This window comes from Leptopilina heterotoma, unplaced genomic scaffold, assembly GCF_015476425.1.
Source record: "Leptopilina heterotoma isolate Lh14 unplaced genomic scaffold, ASM1547642v1 Lhet_64, whole genome shotgun sequence".
NCBI lineage: Eukaryota > Metazoa > Arthropoda > Insecta > Hymenoptera > Figitidae > Leptopilina > Leptopilina heterotoma.
Window position 1 is genome coordinate 556,702 of NW_025111150.1, and position 17,023 is coordinate 573,724.

At 35.9% G+C, this 17,023-nt stretch overlaps 4 protein-coding genes across 4 annotated transcripts in view; 3 read left to right on the top strand and 1 right to left on the bottom strand.

Annotated features, from left to right (window-relative positions):
• Positions 1–17,023, bottom strand: part of LOC122509911 — a 195,987-nt gene that overhangs the window by 146,691 nt on the left and 32,273 nt on the right. The gene's annotated exons all lie outside the window — the stretch shown is intronic.
• On the top strand, positions 4–1,432 carry LOC122509909. Its single transcript, XM_043624233.1, has 2 exons — positions 4–261; positions 702–1,432. The coding sequence occupies exon 2, from the start codon at positions 710–712 to the stop codon at positions 1,385–1,387; it is 678 nt and encodes a 225-aa protein (XP_043480168.1). The 5' UTR covers positions 4–261; positions 702–709; the 3' UTR covers positions 1,388–1,432.
• The window catches only part of LOC122509900 (guanine nucleotide exchange factor DBS-like), a 49,135-nt gene continuing 34,221 nt past the window's right edge, over positions 2,110–17,023 (top strand). The window contains exon 1 of the mRNA XM_043624220.1: positions 2,110–2,344. Within this exon, the coding sequence (XP_043480155.1) occupies positions 2,140–2,344 (205 nt within the window). The 5' untranslated portion in view covers positions 2,110–2,139. The remainder of the gene's footprint in view (positions 2,345–17,023) is intronic.
• On the top strand, positions 5,371–15,353 carry LOC122509908. Its single transcript, XM_043624232.1, has 2 exons — positions 5,371–5,508; positions 13,706–15,353. Exon 2 carries the CDS (start codon positions 14,038–14,040, stop codon positions 14,785–14,787), a length of 750 nt encoding a protein of 249 aa, XP_043480167.1. The 5' UTR covers positions 5,371–5,508; positions 13,706–14,037; the 3' UTR covers positions 14,788–15,353.

A 17,023-nucleotide genomic window follows, 5' to 3' on the forward strand; every position in this document is an offset into this window, starting at 1 on the left:
AGGTCGAGCCGAAAAATATTTCGTCTGCTAGAAAGCAATGTGCTTTGACAGTTTACAACCGTAGTTTATAAAATTAAGTATTAAAAAATAGTTAATAAAGCATAAAAGTGCATTAGAAAACACAGTTTCAAAATATTGTCAACATCGGCTTTTTTTAGAGCCAAACAAGAATGTAAAGTTTAGCACAAAATTATAAATTTTTTGACACTTTTAATAATTGTTGAGATTAGATTGTTGAAATCGTTAAAATAACAATAACAGGTAACAAATATATTATTTATTAGTTGTACAGTTTAATTAATGAAATAAAATTTTCATTATTCGTACATTCTAAACGAAGTTTGAATTCCACAACGAAAAAAAATTGATCAACGAAAAAAATTTATTTAATACATTCAAGTATTATTAATTTATAATATTTACTTCTACAATAATTATTATCAATCAATCTTTTTTTTCTAAATATTTTTGTGGCAAAAATGCTGCCTAATCTTTATGTAATTTACCATTTTTTTCGTTGATTAACGTTGAGGACTTGAACTTGGTCAGTCTAAAAATTATTTCTGCTTTTCTTCTCGAGTAGAAAAAAATTGAACAAATAAAAAAATAGTACAAATTAATTATAGATCTATAATTAATTTGTTTTATTTAATATTTAATTTAATTTTAATCTGTTTCTAATATTCAAATTTCTATTTCAGATTCGACAATGAATATTTTACAAAAAGCTACCAATTCAATGGGACTGAATACGTGGAGGAGTTCCTGTATTTTTCGATTTTCCGGACCATTGAGAAAAAACAACACGAGAACGTGTTCTTTTCAACGAGAGGCTGGATTTCGAATAGGAATAAAACAGGAAAACAAATTTAAAGTAATAGATAAAATGTCTAGCACGAATAAATTAGTATACAATAATCCTTATGCGACTTGGATTGAAAGGGCTTTTCATGTGCAAAGAATAATTTTGCTAATCGGTTCGCCAATTGCGATTTACTATACTTATCGTTTCTATAACAAAACTATTTCACTTCCTGTAATCAAGGACGAAAAAGTTCTTATAAACAGTACAATGGAATTCGCTTCAGCAGTTGGTATAACACTTTTTACGTTATTTTTGGCAACTCTCCTATTTAAATGTTCAGTGTTACGAATTTATTTCGATAAAGCAGAGAACGTAAGTAGAGCCGTGTTAATCAGTAATTTACCATTCAAGAAAACAATTATTACTATTAAACCTGAAAGTGTAACTCCAAAGCTTAGAAAATTAAATCCTCAAGAACCAAACGCAACATTTGAATATTTACTGAAGGGCAGGAGAATGTTTCTATTTGGTGATTTTTTTAGAACGCCGGAGGATTTAAATAGAATGTTAAAATATGATTAATAAAAAACTTATATTTCTGTAAATATATTTAAAAATTAAACCATACCATAAGTTTCTTTTATTTATTTGTAAATTTACTTTTAGGTTTTTTTTTTTTTGAGAACTAGACAGTCACACTCCCGGAGGAATGTAAAGAATAATACTTCTTTTACACCAGGATAAAGAAGAATGGAAAAGAGGAAAATATGTACTGCATCAGACTCTGGAATTCAAAGCGATTCAAAGTTCTTTGCCTCCGAAATCCTCATGCATGGGAGTAAATGAGAAGGAAACATTAAGATCTCGGATAAGGGTCTTTATCCAGGCGAGAGTCGCTTTGTAGTTTCCCCTTTCCGTTTTTGCGCAATGAACAATATTGGACTTGAGCGAACCATGCGCATCAAGATCGACTTGAAACCCTGTTGCGACACCTGCCGCCGTCGCAACGACGTCGAGACGCCCAGTCGAATCGTCCCTTTGCTTCCAAAAGCTCTTCCTATTTTTTCATTTTTCTCTCTCTCTCTTTCACTCTCTATAAAAAAACATGAATCGCAATCAACGAAATGGATCATTAAAAAATGATCGTGACAGTGTCGAAAATGATCTCGACTCACCGTGACCTTCGCGAATTTCCCAATAGTGTTCATTTGGAAATTTAACGTTTTTTATGTAGTCAAGAGACTCGGTCATTGGTCGGGATGACCCCCGCTCTCTCATCACCTATTGTCATTCATTATAATAAATAAAAACATTTTCAACAAATTCAAAAGAAAATGGCCTGTTCGCCAACAAGTATCGAAAGTCAAATAGACAGCTTCCTAGAACAATTCAAACGAAGTGCTTCCCGCGCGATGGAGGAGACTCATCATCATCCTCATCATCACCATCATCAACATCATCAACGGTCCAGTATCTACAATGCCAGCAGCATCAGTAGAAGTCGAAGTGGTAACCTCGACCTCGAAGTCCTAGAAGTTGGTAAGCTTTTGTTTTCATTTTCTTCTCTCACAACAATGATCGATCAGCGAGATTTTGTAAATTTTTCTAAACTTTTTTTTTCTCTCTTTGCTCAGTTGAAAACAATTTTAGTGATGAAGAATCAACAACATTGAACATCAAACAGCAAATATTTACATTAATCCCGTGTAAATATTTCTCGAATCAAATTTACTTTCCATGTTACATTTCCAATAAAATCTGGGTAAACATTGATTAGGGAAATGTTTAATTTAAATTGAAAGTAAACAAGCTCTGGTAAAGAAAATTAAATAATCTTTATTAGATCTTGTCATAACGCGACTTTATATTAGAAAATATTGTCTAAATATTCTGAATAAGTGAAAATTCACTTAGAATGTGTCAAAGGTCTTTTAGAAAATAATTAAAAATAAGCAAGCACTTTTTTCTATTTATTGAGAATTTATTTCTATTTGCACTACTCTTTAAATCCACTAATAGATGAAATAAAAAACTATAATCACAAAAATTTTAATGAAATTCCAAGAAACAATTCAAAAAATTCCAGTAAAATTCTTTAATTAAATTAATTTTAAAAATTTTAATCAAATTGTTTCGTAAAATTTCAATAAGTTTAACAAATAATAAAAATTTTCGCTAAAAATTTATTATTTTCAATATGATAATATAGATAATATCTACTATTTTAATAAAATATCTTCAAAAATTCAATTATTCTAAAAAAATTTTAAGAAAATTCTACGCAAAAAATTAATTAATATCGAAAATAATAATTATAAAATTTGCAAAGGAATTCAATTATTTAAAATACAATTTTCAAGAAAATTTTCGGAAAAGTTCCAAAAGGAAATCAATTATTATTGAGAATATACATTTTTTAAATGAATTCCTCGAAAGAATGTAATTATTTAAAAAAATTTTATTAATATTCTTCGAAAGGAATCAATTACTTTTTGAAACATTGCAAATTATTTAGAAGTATTCAATGTTCTGAAATAATAAATTATTTTATGAATTATCAATTTTTGTATTTCAAATAATTGAATTCTCGTGGAACTTTCTATTAAGAATTGATTTAAAAATGAATTTCATTTCAAATTTTAGATAATAATTGAATATATTAGAAGCTTTATATTATGAATTTTTAGAAATAATTAAATTTCAAAAGCTTTTTAAATTGAAATCTTAGAAAATTTTAATTTGTAGTAAAAGTGTAAAATTATTTAAATATTTATTTTAAAAAAAGCAATAATTTATTTATTTTTCGATAAAATTTTAAGGTTTTGAATAATTTTATTTAAAAATTGAATAAAAATTGAATTTTAATTTATAAATATATAATTATTCTTTTCGAAAAATAAATAAGAATAAGTATTTAAATGTTTATTTAACAAAAATTATTCAAATTTCGAATAATTTAGAAATTAAGAAAGTAGTCTTTTGAAAAATTGTAATCAACCTTTTTTAAAGATAGTTAAATTGTCGTTAAAATTTTAAATACTTATTCAAATTTCCAATTAATTAGAAATGTTGTCAAATTAAATTATAATAGATTTTTATTTAAAGAATTTAATTTTTTTTTAACTTTTAAAAACAATTTTGAAATATCGTATTTTTTAAGAAATGTAACTTAAAATTTGGAAAATAATTGAATTTCAAAGAAATTAAGAATTGAAGTTATTATCAGGATAAGAAAAATAGTGAATAAGTATTTTCGATAGGAGTCAGAAAAGAGTCTACATTTCTCAAAAACTACTTTAAAATTTTATAATTTGAAAATTACTGTCCAAATAATTTTGCTCTTTCAAGAATATAGTTTCGAAGTTGAAACAAAATTAGAAGTAAAGTGAGAGACAAAGAATAGGGTCCAAAGACACTTGAGAAGAAGTTTTTAAGAAATTTCGTATCACGTTCTGCACTACTGTATGGAGTTGAACTTTATAAGAAAGTTTTATCGCGCAGATATCTATATTCTAGAGCCTAGAGAATGTTTCTCCATTTAGACCAGTTTATAATAATGTGCTTCAACATCTTGATGTATCAAACTTTTATCTGTTTCATAAATATGAAAACTAATTTTACCCACCCTTAAATCATAAAAAAAAAAATATTAAAACACGATTTTATGTCATAAAGTTGAAAATTTTGTAGTTTATTTTTAAAATTCTAAAACAAGATAAAATTATTGAATATAACGTAGACTGAGTACTGAATATTATAAAGAAGATAGAGTATAGTGGATTTTAATTATGAAATAAAAACTCCCTTTTTTTTATTTTATTAATAGAAAAATCTTTGATCCACAATATGTATACATATATGTCGGGTCAAAAGTCTCTCGTCCCTGCATGTCGCTGGATTTCAAGATAAAAATATCTCTTTATTCAGTTCTTCGATTTTACTAAAATATCTCACGTTTTCTTTTCATTTACTCGTTTAATTATATTAAAATCTAAATGTAGTACTAAAATAAGTATGTTTTCTAAATTTCACCTTTTTCTATATATATGTTGAAAATAATAATTAATTCTACTACGTTGCACATGAAGAGGTCTATGAATCTTTATACATTTTAGAGGCAACACTTAACGTACAGAACAACCCTTAAGTATAAAGTTATAGATTTTTGATGAGTTGCACTTTTTCCAATATTCATGATCTTTACACATTAGTTTCAGTTGGCGAGAGTCAAAATTATTCACAAACAAATTTTTATTTATTAAATAATTAAATTTAATGATTAATTCTTGTAACGAAGCATTTCGTTATGATTTTCCTTTTTGGTTATTTACGTTTAATATTCATTTTGAATATTCGCGGGTCTTTTGTGATTGGGCCGGAGGTTTTGGGTTTCGTCGTGTGCGGTGGTTCCAGCGTCCAATGGGTGAAGCGGTTTAGGAGTTCGTCTGTTGGATCTTCGAGGAAGCGTCGCGAGAGGAAGCCGGCCGGCATCATTACCATAATTAATTGCTTTCGAGTCAGTTCGTTATAAGTTTGTAAAGTATAGTCAATTAATTATCTTTGCCGTAATTCTGAATAACAAGTTTAAGTGTAAATAGTAATAAATAAATACGAGTGTTGATTTGAATCCGTGTTTAATATTTATTATTGGTAAATTGTTGTGTTTGTGTTTTCTCATTTTTGTTGCCGTTGTTTCGACTTTGGTAAGTCCATAAATAATTCTTGAAACCTGTCGTTCTGTCTCGCCGTTTTCGCATCAATCGGTTTGGGTCCGAAGCGGAATCTCCCCTTTGTTTTATTAAATAATTTATTGTGCAGTTGATGCAATTTAGAGGTTCTTTAAATAATATCTGTCACAAATTTGGCGCCCAACGTGGGGCAAAGCGTTGGACTGAGAGACAAAGCGACATGGTAATATTTGTGTTTTATGGTTTTATAAATAATATTTTTGGAGGCTAAAAGGTTTGTGTTTGGACACTGAATTTTTTGGGTTTGAGTGATGGTCAAATTGACCATATTTGGGATTATTTTAAGTGATAAATTTGGTTTCGAAAATTTGTCTGAAAACATGTGCTCGTGAAATATGGGCAGACATTTTGGATAGGCGCGAAAAGCAAACTTGAAAAATGTCGAAGTTGGGACAATTGTTTTTCTGTGAGGCTAATTTTTCGGGAATTTCAGTGAAATAAATGGAACATTTTTGGCAGTGAATTATTAATTGTAAAAATTTTGGGCAAGTGACGCGAATTTAATTGATAAAATAAATTGGGAAAAATCCAACGGATTATTTTTTGTCCGTAAAAGTATTGACATAGTGTTTGTCGTGTTGGGTTGGTATTGTGAGGTCAATACTTTGGCTGTTGGTTCAAAAGTTGAACTTTTGGTGGATTTTTCTCGAAATTGTTCGCGAGTAATTATTTTGATTTTACGGCAATTGGATAAATTGACTTTTTTATGTTTATTGGGAAAAATATTTTTGGCGGAAATAAAATTCGGGAAACTTGGGAAATTTGACAAATTTTCGAGGAAGCAATGGTTGAGTGCAAGTGCACCGAGCACATGGCAAGAGACGCCGATTGAGTATTGGTGGTCAATACCATTGCGTCGGAAAAAAAGGTTGATTTTTCGAAATTGTTTCCCGGCCATTTTAATTAATGAACATTAATTAAAATTCAACAAGTATTTTTGTCAAATATTTTTTTTAGGTTTTTGTCGCGTTATGGTGTTAATTTGTAAAATATTTTTTGTTTTTTGGGTATTATTTGGGTTAAAATAATTTTTATAAATTCTGGAAAATTGAATCCAGGGACGAGGTTGCCAATAAACGAGGGAAAAATTTTACATGACGGCGATTTTGGGCCGTATGAAAATTTTGAGCGTTAGTGGCAGCCATATTGTGGTTTTATTTTTGAACAAAGTTTAATTAATGAAATTTTTTATTATTTTAATCCGAATTTCGAGTGACATTTTTTAATTATTATTTGTGTTTGGATCTTTATTTTATGCTATTTTGTGGGAAAATGATTTGTTTTTATTTATTATTTTTCTCAAAAGTAAAATTTTCAGGACTTTGAAAATTTTTCACAAGTGTAAAATTTTTTTTATTTTGATTTGTGTTATAGCATAAAATTTTGGGTTTGTGTTTTAGTGTAAAAATTTCCAAATTTGTTGGTTAATGGTCACTGAACATTTTTGGTTGTTTATCATTTTATTATTTGTCGGAAAATTGATATTCAATTGTATTTAATGATAAATTTTTAGTTAATTGGTAAGCAATAATTTTTCTTTGTGGATTTAGCGGATTAATAATTTGGGTTTGGCACGACGAGGGGTCGTAAAGGTCAAAACAAATTGGGTAAATCCATGAGGATTTAGATTTGTTTTAAGTGACAATTTACAAATTGGTTTTTGGGTTTGGAAATTTTATTTGAATATTATTTTGTTTTTAGTGTGTTAAAAAATTTTAAATTGATTGACAAATTAATTTTGTTAATTAATTGTTTGGATTTGTTGTGGATCTATTTATTGAAATTTTGCACTTTTGGATAAACGTATCAAATATGGATTCGTATCAAAAGCATATGCTCAAAATTTTGGAAAGTCGGCAAGCTAGGGTCATTTGGAGGGAAATTCAAAGAACCCCCGTTAATGATTTGGTTCAGGATTTGGTTAGGGCTAATTGTAGTACAAAGGGTTCAATCCAGATACTACGGGAACGCTTATTGCGATTCAGGACCAAGGAAATTTTAGCGGGGATAATTTCGGTTCCGTGGTTGGAAATGTATGATGCGGCGGATTCTCAGAGAGTTTTCTTGAGCGAGGCACTTGCACCTCGCAGGGCAAGAACGGTCGATTACTCGGGTTATGAAACAGAACAGGATGCGGCCATTGATTTAAGTGCACATGAGGGCAACCTGTTAGGGGAACTAGATTCTCAGGTTTTGTCGAGTAATGACGATTACTTTTTGGGTTTTGAAAGAGAACAACAAGTAGAAAGTGCCGAAGTAGCTTCGGCCAGCAGTAGCACTGTTACGACTTGTGTGACGTCAGTGGCCAACTCAGTGGTGACCACAACATCTAATTCGAGCGGGAGGGCCGCAACGAATGTGGTTTGGAGTTCGGCAGTAGGTGGCGTCACCTCTCCAATGATTACACCGAGTAGTTGGAGAGTAAGTCAGGTTAATGCTAGGATGCATTTCCATCCAGATTTGGGCGCTATTTTTGCCCAAAATAGGAACGTAGAGGTTAATTGGTTACACCCCCCAGTTAATGCAGTGGCCCAGACACTTGAATCGGTCTCTGATAGGGTAGTGTCTCCCCAAAATTCGGGAAATTCGGGACCTAGTGGAGGTTCCGGGGTGATCTCGGATCAACAAATTGCAGGTCCTGAGGTTATTTCCCAACAACAAATTGGGGGAAATGGGACTATACCCAAACGACCACAGATAAATCGGTTCGATAGTGGGACACAGTGGGAGCCACAGGCCCCTAGAGTAGAATCGGCAGGTTATTACTCCCAAAGGAGTAGGGCTTACCAGGCTGAATCGAATTTTGACTTGAGCGACGAGGTTGTTAATAGTTTTCCGGATAAGCACCATAAGAGAATGTCTTCTTTTAATAAGGATATTAAGAGGGTGCTTACCCCTCCTGAAGCAGAAGAGTGGGGGAGACGAGCAGAAGGTCTTCCAACTCCAGTAGGGATGGATTCGGAAAGCGATAGTTGGGATGAGATTAGGAAGCAAAAAAGTAGGAAACGGTCCCAAGGGCGTAAAAATAGTTCTTCACGTAAAACTAGGCTCTCAACGTGGCAGTTGTCCAGTGACTCTGAGTCAGAGGCGAGTCTGGACTCTAGGAAAATGGTTAATAGGTCAAAAAAGGGCCATCACCACCACCATGGGTCTAGTTTGAATTTAACAAAGGCGCTTAAGGACTGGGAAATTAAATTTTCGGCGGGCGAAAGGGAGGACCCAGAAGAATTTTTAGAGCGGCTAGGGGATTGCATTTCATGCTATGATCTTTCTGGTCAAGAAATTCTTAAAGCGGTTCCTTCGGCGTTGCGTGGGGCAGCCAGCCGTTGGTATAGGTTGACTAGGAACGAGATTGTTTCGTGGAAACAATTTAAAAAGGCGTTCTTGAGAGAATTCTCCAGTGTTCTCGATGATGAGGACCTTTGGGACGAGCTTAAAGCTCGAACTCAGGCTAAAGGAGAAAGAATTTCAACCTATATTATGAGTCTGCGCACAATAGCCGATCATTTTAGGCATCCTATTTCTGCTAGGAAATTTTTGCGTGTGGTTTTTCGAGGGTTAACACCTGATTATCGTAGGTATGTGTCGAATTTCGAGGTTGAAAATATAGGGGAATTAGAGCATATTCTGAGGAAATACGAGCGAATCAGGGACATTGACAAGAGGTATGTTCCACCCCCGGCTAAGGAAAAGATGAGGGTTCCGTCGGCTGCACCAAAAGGGGTTCCGAAAGGGACAAAATTGGATGCATTGGTCGAGGGCTCTTCATCTGAGAGTAGTAAGAGTAGTAAAAAGGCTAGGGGACAAAAGAAGTCCAAGAATAAATCTCAAGCGAAACAGGAAACAACGGAAAATAAGGAAAATGCAGTGGATGCATTTGGGATGAGTCAGGGTCGGCCTAGAGGAGCTGCAGGGGGTCAACCAAATAAAGGGTGGCCCAAGCCAATGCAGGTAGCTCCGGGGCCGGTACAACCTATAATTTATTCGCAAAGTGGGGGTGCAAGGGCCCCACCTAATGCACCGAGCGGCCAAGTGGCTGGTGCATTACCCCAACAAGGTAGGCCTAAACCGGGTGTATCAAACCAGGGTAGTGGTCAGGTTCCTTTTATGGGTATTTGCAATGGTTGTCAGGTTGTGGGACATCGTCTGTCCCAGTGTCCTTATCGGGTTTGTTTTAGCTGCCAACAGCAGGGTCATTTTGCTACAGAATGCCCTAGCAGACAGCAAGCTCAGGTTGAGGTTTCGTGTCAGGTTTGTGGGGCTAAGGGAGCAGTTTTTGCTCAATGTCCAAGGTGCGTCGAGTTCCGAAGATATTTGGAAAACGCGAAAGGGGGGGGACAATCCAACTTCTTCCCCCCCCAATCCAAACAGTAGGGACAGGGTTAGAGGTCCCTGTGTGTAGTAATGCAGTGTTTTTGCGTGTTCAAGAGATGGATTATTCGTTGCCGAGTGAGGAGAACTCACTCTGTAATCCATCTCAAGTGTGTATTGTTGGTGAGGAGGACTCACCTGCAATTGTTGAAAATTTGTGTTTGTCGAGTGAGGAGAACTCACTCTCAAATGTTGAGAATTTGTGTGTGTCGAGTGAGGAGAACTCACTCTCAAATGTTGAGAATTTGTGTGTGTCGAGTGAGGAGAACTCACTCTCAAATTTTGGGAATTTGTGTGTTGCGAGTGAGGAGAACTCACTCTCAAATGTTGGAAATTGTGTCAGCGTGAATTTGGGCACATTCGGTAGGACTAGGCTTGAACCATGCTCAGGTCGTCGCGGGACTTGGGACGTTTCTGGTGGAACAAATGGCTCGCCAATAGTGGTTACCGAAAACGAGAGTAGTGACTTTGGTCAAATGAATGAGGAGTACTCATTCTCTGTGGGCTTAGATAGAGCTGTGGTTTCTGCGGAAAAGCTTAGTGAGGCCCCTGGTGTTAGTAGGACTAATAGTGTTGAAGAAGGTTCAACACGTAAAGTCCAGGAGAGGGGAAAAACTGCATCGGATGCAGTAGGTTCTCCGGATTCAAACGAGATTGTCGATGGGACTAGGCCTGAAAATAGGTACTTTTTAAAGGTAATCATTGCGGATCGTCCATACTATGCGTTGTTCGATCCAGGGGCAATGGTTTCGGTTATTGGTCCCAAATTGGCTGAAAAATTCAGAGAAAGGTTGGAACAAGCGGATACGGCAATCCAAAGTGCCATTGGGGGATCCACTCAAACTTTAGGGAAATTAAGGTTATGGTTGACAGTCGATGGATATGCGCAGTCTTTCGAGCTGAAAGCCCTTAGCACCTTAACCCAGGATTTAATTTTGGGAATGGATTTCTGTAGGGAAATGGATATGGATGTCCAGCTTGGGAAAGGTCTCTGGAGGATTAATGGCCAAGAATGGCATAAGTTTGCGTCCGATAATGGAGAAATAAACTCTGAGGGTATTTTCGCGGAATGTGCAGGTATTTCGGAGCTTACGGTTGATCAGAGAAATGAGGTTCAAAGTTTGGTTAATGAATTGGTCCTTCCTCAAGGTCAGGAACATGGGGTGACGTCGTTGACGGAGCACCACATTAGGTTGACTGATCACTCGCCGATTAAGCATCGGCCGAGGAGAATGTCTCCGATGATCATGCAGTGGTTGATCAAGGAGGTTCAAAAATTATGGGATCAAGGAATTATCGAACCAGCGTCCAGTGATTGGAGCACTGCGCCGGTAATAGTCAAAAAGAGTGATGGGACACTCAGGTTATGTTTTGACTATAGGGACCTCAATAAGGTGACAATTAGGGACGTTTACCCGATACCGAGTATCGATTTTATTTTGGATAAACTGAGGAAGGCTCGTTATATCTCCAAAATCGATCTCAAAATGGCATACCATCAGGTACCGATGTCGGCGGAAAGTAAAAAGTACACGGCTTTTTCGGTTCCAGGTTTGGGTCTCTTCCAGTTTAAGAGAATGCCTTTTGGGTTAACAAACGCCCCCGGCACGTTTCAAAGGTTTGTGGACTCGTTGTTTGGTCCAGAATTTGAACCTGTCGTTTTTGGATATCTCGATGATATCATAATTGTCACCGATGATTATGACGAGCATATCAGATGGTTGAGGATAGTGTTGAAGAGATTGGCGTCTGCTGGTTTGGTGGTAAACCCAGACAAATGTGAATTTGGTTGCTCTCGGGTAACCTATTTGGGTTATGTTTTGGATAGGGATGGTTTGAGGCCTGATTCCGAGAAGGTGGCACCGGTTTTAGAATACCCGGCACCCCAGGATATTAAACAGCTTCGGCGTTTCTTGGGAATGGTTGGGTGGTATTCTCGTTTCATAGAGAATGATAGCGAGATCAAGGTACCACTTTTAAGGCTTCTTCAAAAAGGAAGAGCTTGGGAATGGACAGCTGAGCATGAGGAGGCTTTCCAAACTTTAAAGAAAAAGTTGGTATCGGCCCCAGTTTTGGCTCGGCCGGATTTTAGCAAACCGTTTACTGTCCAATGTGACGCTAGCGACTCAGCGATTGGCGCGGTGTTGACTCAGGAGTCTGAGGATGGCGAACACCCAATTGTGTACGCAAGTAAGGCTTTGACAGGGGCAGAAAGGAATTATAGTGTCACTGAGCGTGAGTGTTTGGCATTATTATGGGCCATTAAAAAATTCAGGCCATATCTAGAGGGATATCGGTTTAAGGCTATTACGGATCATAGTGCTCTGAGGTGGCTCAGGAATCTTAAGGATCCGTCTGGTCGTTTGGCTCGTTGGGCACTCGAGATGCAACAATGGGATTTCGACATTGTTCATCGTCGCGGTGTTAATCATCACGTACCGGACGCATTGTCGCGTATGTACGAGGATAACACGGACGAGATGTCGGCTTTCAGCACCATTGATGACCCGTGGTTCATCAAGAGGAAACAATTGGTTGAGGAGTTTCCTCAACGTTTTCCAGGTTGGTTGGTGGAAAACAATTTGTTGTATCGTCATAGGAACGATCCATTATTGTTACCAATCACGGGCGAAGAACAGGGTTGGAAGTTGGTTGTCCCAGAGGAGCATCGGAGTAGGATACTCAGGGATGCTCATTCTGAAATTGCAGCAGGTCATTTGGGAATAGAGAAGACATATGCTAGGGTGGCTGCAGAATATTACTGGCCAGGCATTTGGCATGATGTCCAGAAGTTTGTTCGAGAGTGTCCTGACTGTCAAAGGTTTAAGGTTTCGCAAGAAGGGCCTCAAGGGTTAATGGGTCAAAGGATTGTGGAACAACCGTGGACGGTGGTTGCAGCGGACTGTATGGAGTTTCCATCCAGCAAGAATCAGTGTAAGCATTTGGTTGTTTTCCAGGATTTGTTTACACGCTGGATTGAGGTTAAACCGATCAGGTCTGCTGATGGCAAATCCATTGCGAAGGCATTTGAGGAATTGGTCGTGTTCAGGTGGGACACTCCTCACTTTCTGTTAACGGATAACGGAAAGGAGTTCGACAACCAACACCTCAAATCCGTTTTGGAGGACTATGGTGTCAGGCATTTAACAACGCCGCCATACCACCCCCAGGCTAACCCGGTCGAACGAAGTAACCGTACTTTGAAAACGATGATTGCGACTTTTGTAGGCGAGGATCATCGGAATTGGGACAAACATGTCCATGAGTTCCGACATGCGGTCAATACGGCCGTGCAGTCTTCAACAAAGGTTTCACCGGCCTTTTTGAATTATGGCCGTCAGCCTCAACCGGTTAAGAGTTTGAGGAGAGAAGTTGAAAGTAAGGTTACGGTTCAGAGGATTGATCCAGAGGTTTGGTGCGATAGGTTGCGTAGGTTGGACGCGCTGAGAGATCTGGTTGCGAGGTTTATTGACGAGAAACGGGAAAAACAAAGTCGCTATTATAACCGTAATAAACGAGAGGCTACATTTCATGTGGGGGATCAGGTTTTATGGAGAACTCATAAGTTGTCGAATGCGGCAAATAGGTTTTCGGCAAAGTTGGCTCCTAAATTTGAGGGTCCCTATGAAATTGTTAGGCAATTGTCTCCGTCGGTTTATGAATTGGGTTCGGGTAATAACCGCCGTGTGGCTAAGGTTCATGTGTCCGATCTCAAACGTTTTATACCTCCACGTTCTCGGCAATAATTTTGAATGTGTTACTTATTTATTTTATGTTTTAGATTTGTTCGAGCCAAGTTAATTCTTAAAGGATCATCGTCATCATGGGCGATATGTGGCGCAGCAAACTCCCTTCAGGCTCTGGTCAGGCATCAGGAGGTGCCATTAGACGGGTGGTGAGAAGCCATGAGGTTTCTAGTTCCTCGGAGTCGACGTGTCCTTGCCTCCAGCTGGTGTTCGTTCTGTGGGTCGCGGAATTTCTTTCGCCTGGCAGGATGAGGAGCAAGCTTGTGCAGCTCGCCCCGGCACAGGTGTGGATCGTGGAGCTTGCTCAGCGGAAAGTCGTGAGTTTTTGGAGAGCCAGTACGCTGTTGAGGAATTGGACTCAATTGTGATGGACCAAGAGGATGATCCGGTTTTGGTCAACGAGGGAACTAAAAAACATAAGGCTTGTGGTCGTGAGGAACCAGAGGTTCAGGTCCGACCACGGGAGCCAAATGTAATGGTGGTTCCTCGTCCAGCGGACCGATTCAGGGAGGAGGCTAGGCTCGCACGGCCTATGTTGACTGTGGGACGGATTTTCTGTCGGTTGGACCGCATTCCGACGGACCCGGATTTGGATCCTCCTATGGGGGCATGCTTCAATTGCTGGAGTATGTCCCACAAATTGGCTTACTGTCCGGAGCCAATTGACATTTTCTGCCGGAATTGTGGCCGATTTGGGGTCATGATGGAGGATTGCCCACGCTGTGCACGAGCTTACCGTTTGTGGATGAAGCGTTCGGGTTCATCAGTGTCATTGGAGAGATCTGACCAGTCGGAGTCAAGTAGAAGAGGTCAAGGGACTAAGGGCGGCAATAAGGGAGCCGTCTATCACAAAAAAGTGGCATCAGTGGTCGTTCGGGCTGAGGTTGATGAACCGGGGCAACTTGCTCCAGTTCAGATGGCTGAAAGGTTGCCATTGGTTGGCTCAGCGGTTGAACCGTCGGCTGATGAGGTGGTTCCAGATCCAGTGCCTTCGGCCACTGGGTTGATGGACGATTTGAGGTTGCTGGAGGCATCTTTGGTTGGCCTCCCGCAGGAATTGGCGATTGCGGCTCGCACTGCTTTTTGGCAGGATCGCCAACGAAGAGGTTTCCCATAGAATGGGGGCCCCAGTATTTTGAAAAAAAAGAGTTTATTTTGGTTTTTTTTTATTATTTTTGGTTTTTCATTATTCTTTAATTTAATTTGATTTTTCTGGTTAAGTGTTAACTAGTTTTTGAATAAATATATTTAGTTTCATTCTTTGAATTGGTAGTTTTTCTTTTGTTTATTTTGGGTTTAATCGGCAACAATTTTTGGATTATTGTTGGCCTAGGAGAGGGGATTGTAACGAAGCATTTCGTTATGATTTTCCTTTTTGGTTATTTACGTTTAATATTCATTTTGAATATTCGCGGGTCTTTTGTGATTGGGCCGGAGGTTTTGGGTTTCGTCGTGTGCGGTGGTTCCAGCGTCCAATGGGTGAAGCGGTTTAGGAGTTCGTCTGTTGGATCTTCGAGGAAGCGTCGCGAGAGGAAGCCGGCCGGCATCATTACCATAATTAATTGCTTTCGAGTCAGTTCGTTATAAGTTTGTAAAGTATAGTCAATTAATTATCTTTGCCGTAATTCTGAATAACAAGTTTAAGTGTAAATAGTAATAAATAAATACGAGTGTTGATTTGAATCCGTGTTTAATATTTATTATTGGTAAATTGTTGTGTTTGTGTTTTCTCATTTTTGTTGCCGTTGTTTCGACTTTGGTAAGTCCATAAATAATTCTTGAAACCTGTCGTTCTGTCTCGCCGTTTTCGCATCAATCGGTTTGGGTCCGAAGCGGAATCTCCCCTTTGTTTTATTAAATAATTTATTGTGCAGTTGATGCAATTTAGAGGTTCTTTAAATAATATCTGTCACATTCTATTAGACAAATGATTGAAAACAAAAAAACTCGAATTCTAAATTTTTCTAAAATCAATTATTTTTCAAATTTTTAGTTGGAATTGCAGGGCTCGAAATAGGTCCATAAATTTGCTTCAAGTCCGTAAAAGTCAGTTTTTTTAAAAAAAGGTCCATAAAAACCGTAATTTGATTTAAAAAAATTCAATTATTTACAACAGTAATAAAACTCTTCGCAGAAATACAATTATTTTCAAAAATTTGTTTAAATTCTCTCTCGTCAAAATTCTAATTATCTTTATATAAATAATACAATTCTTCGCAGAATTTAATTATTTTCTAAACTTTTCATAATTTTCGCAAAAATTAAATTATTTTTAAAGTAACAAATTTTTTAGCAAAAATTCAATTATTTTCCAAAATTAACATAAAATTCTTCGCAAAAATTCTTTTATTTTCAGAACTTTCAATAAAGTTCTTGACAAGAATTCAATTATATTTATAAATAACAAAATTTTTAGTAAGAATTCAATTATTTTCATAAAGAACAAAATTTTTAGTAGGAATTAAATGACTTGAATTTTTTTTTACAAAATTCTTTGAAGAAATTCAATTATTTTTTAAAATTGTAATACAATAAAATTCTTGTCAAGAATTCAATTATCATTATAAATATCAAAATTCTTCGCAGAAATTCAATTATTTTCAATAATTTTAATAAAGTTCTTGACCAGAATTCAATTATTTTTTATAAGTAACAAAATTCTTCGTAAGAATTCAATTATTTTCATAAAGAACAAAATTCCTAGTAGAAATTAAATGATTTAAATTTTTTTTTACAAAATTCTTTGAAGAAATTCAAATATTTGGAAAGAATTCAATTATCTTTTCATAAATAACAGAATCCTTAACAAAAATTCAATTCTTTAAAAAAAAATAACAACATTTTTAGCAGGAATTCAATTATTTTTTAATATTTTCATAAAATTCTTCACAGAAATTCAATTATTTTCATAAAGAACAAAATTCTTAGTTGGAATTAAATGATTTCGAATTTTTTTTTATAAAATTCTTCGAAGAAATTCAATTATTTGGAAAGAATTCAATTATTTTTTCATAAATAACAGAATTCTTTAAAAAAATTCAATTCTTTTAAAAAATAACAACATTTTAGCAGGAATTCAATTATTTTTTTAAATTTTCATAAAATTCTTCACAGAAATTTAATTATTTGCAATAATTTTAATAAAGTTCTTGACAAGAATTCAATTAATTTTATAAATAACAAAATTCTTCGTAAGAATTCAATTATTTTCATAAATAACAAAATTCTTAGTTTTGGAAATAAATGATTTAAAATTTTTTTTACAAAATTCTTCGAAGAAATTCAATTATTTTTAAAAATTGTAATACAATTCTTGTGAAGAATTGAATTGTCATTATAATTATAAATATCTA

Coding starts and splice junctions, on each gene's coding strand:
- LOC122509908 (XM_043624232.1), top strand. CDS start 14,038: ATGGACCAAGAGGATGATCCGGTTTTGGTCAACGAGGGAACTAAAAAA.
- LOC122509909 (XM_043624233.1), top strand. CDS start 710: ATGAATATTTTACAAAAAGCTACCAATTCAATGGGACTGAATACGTGG.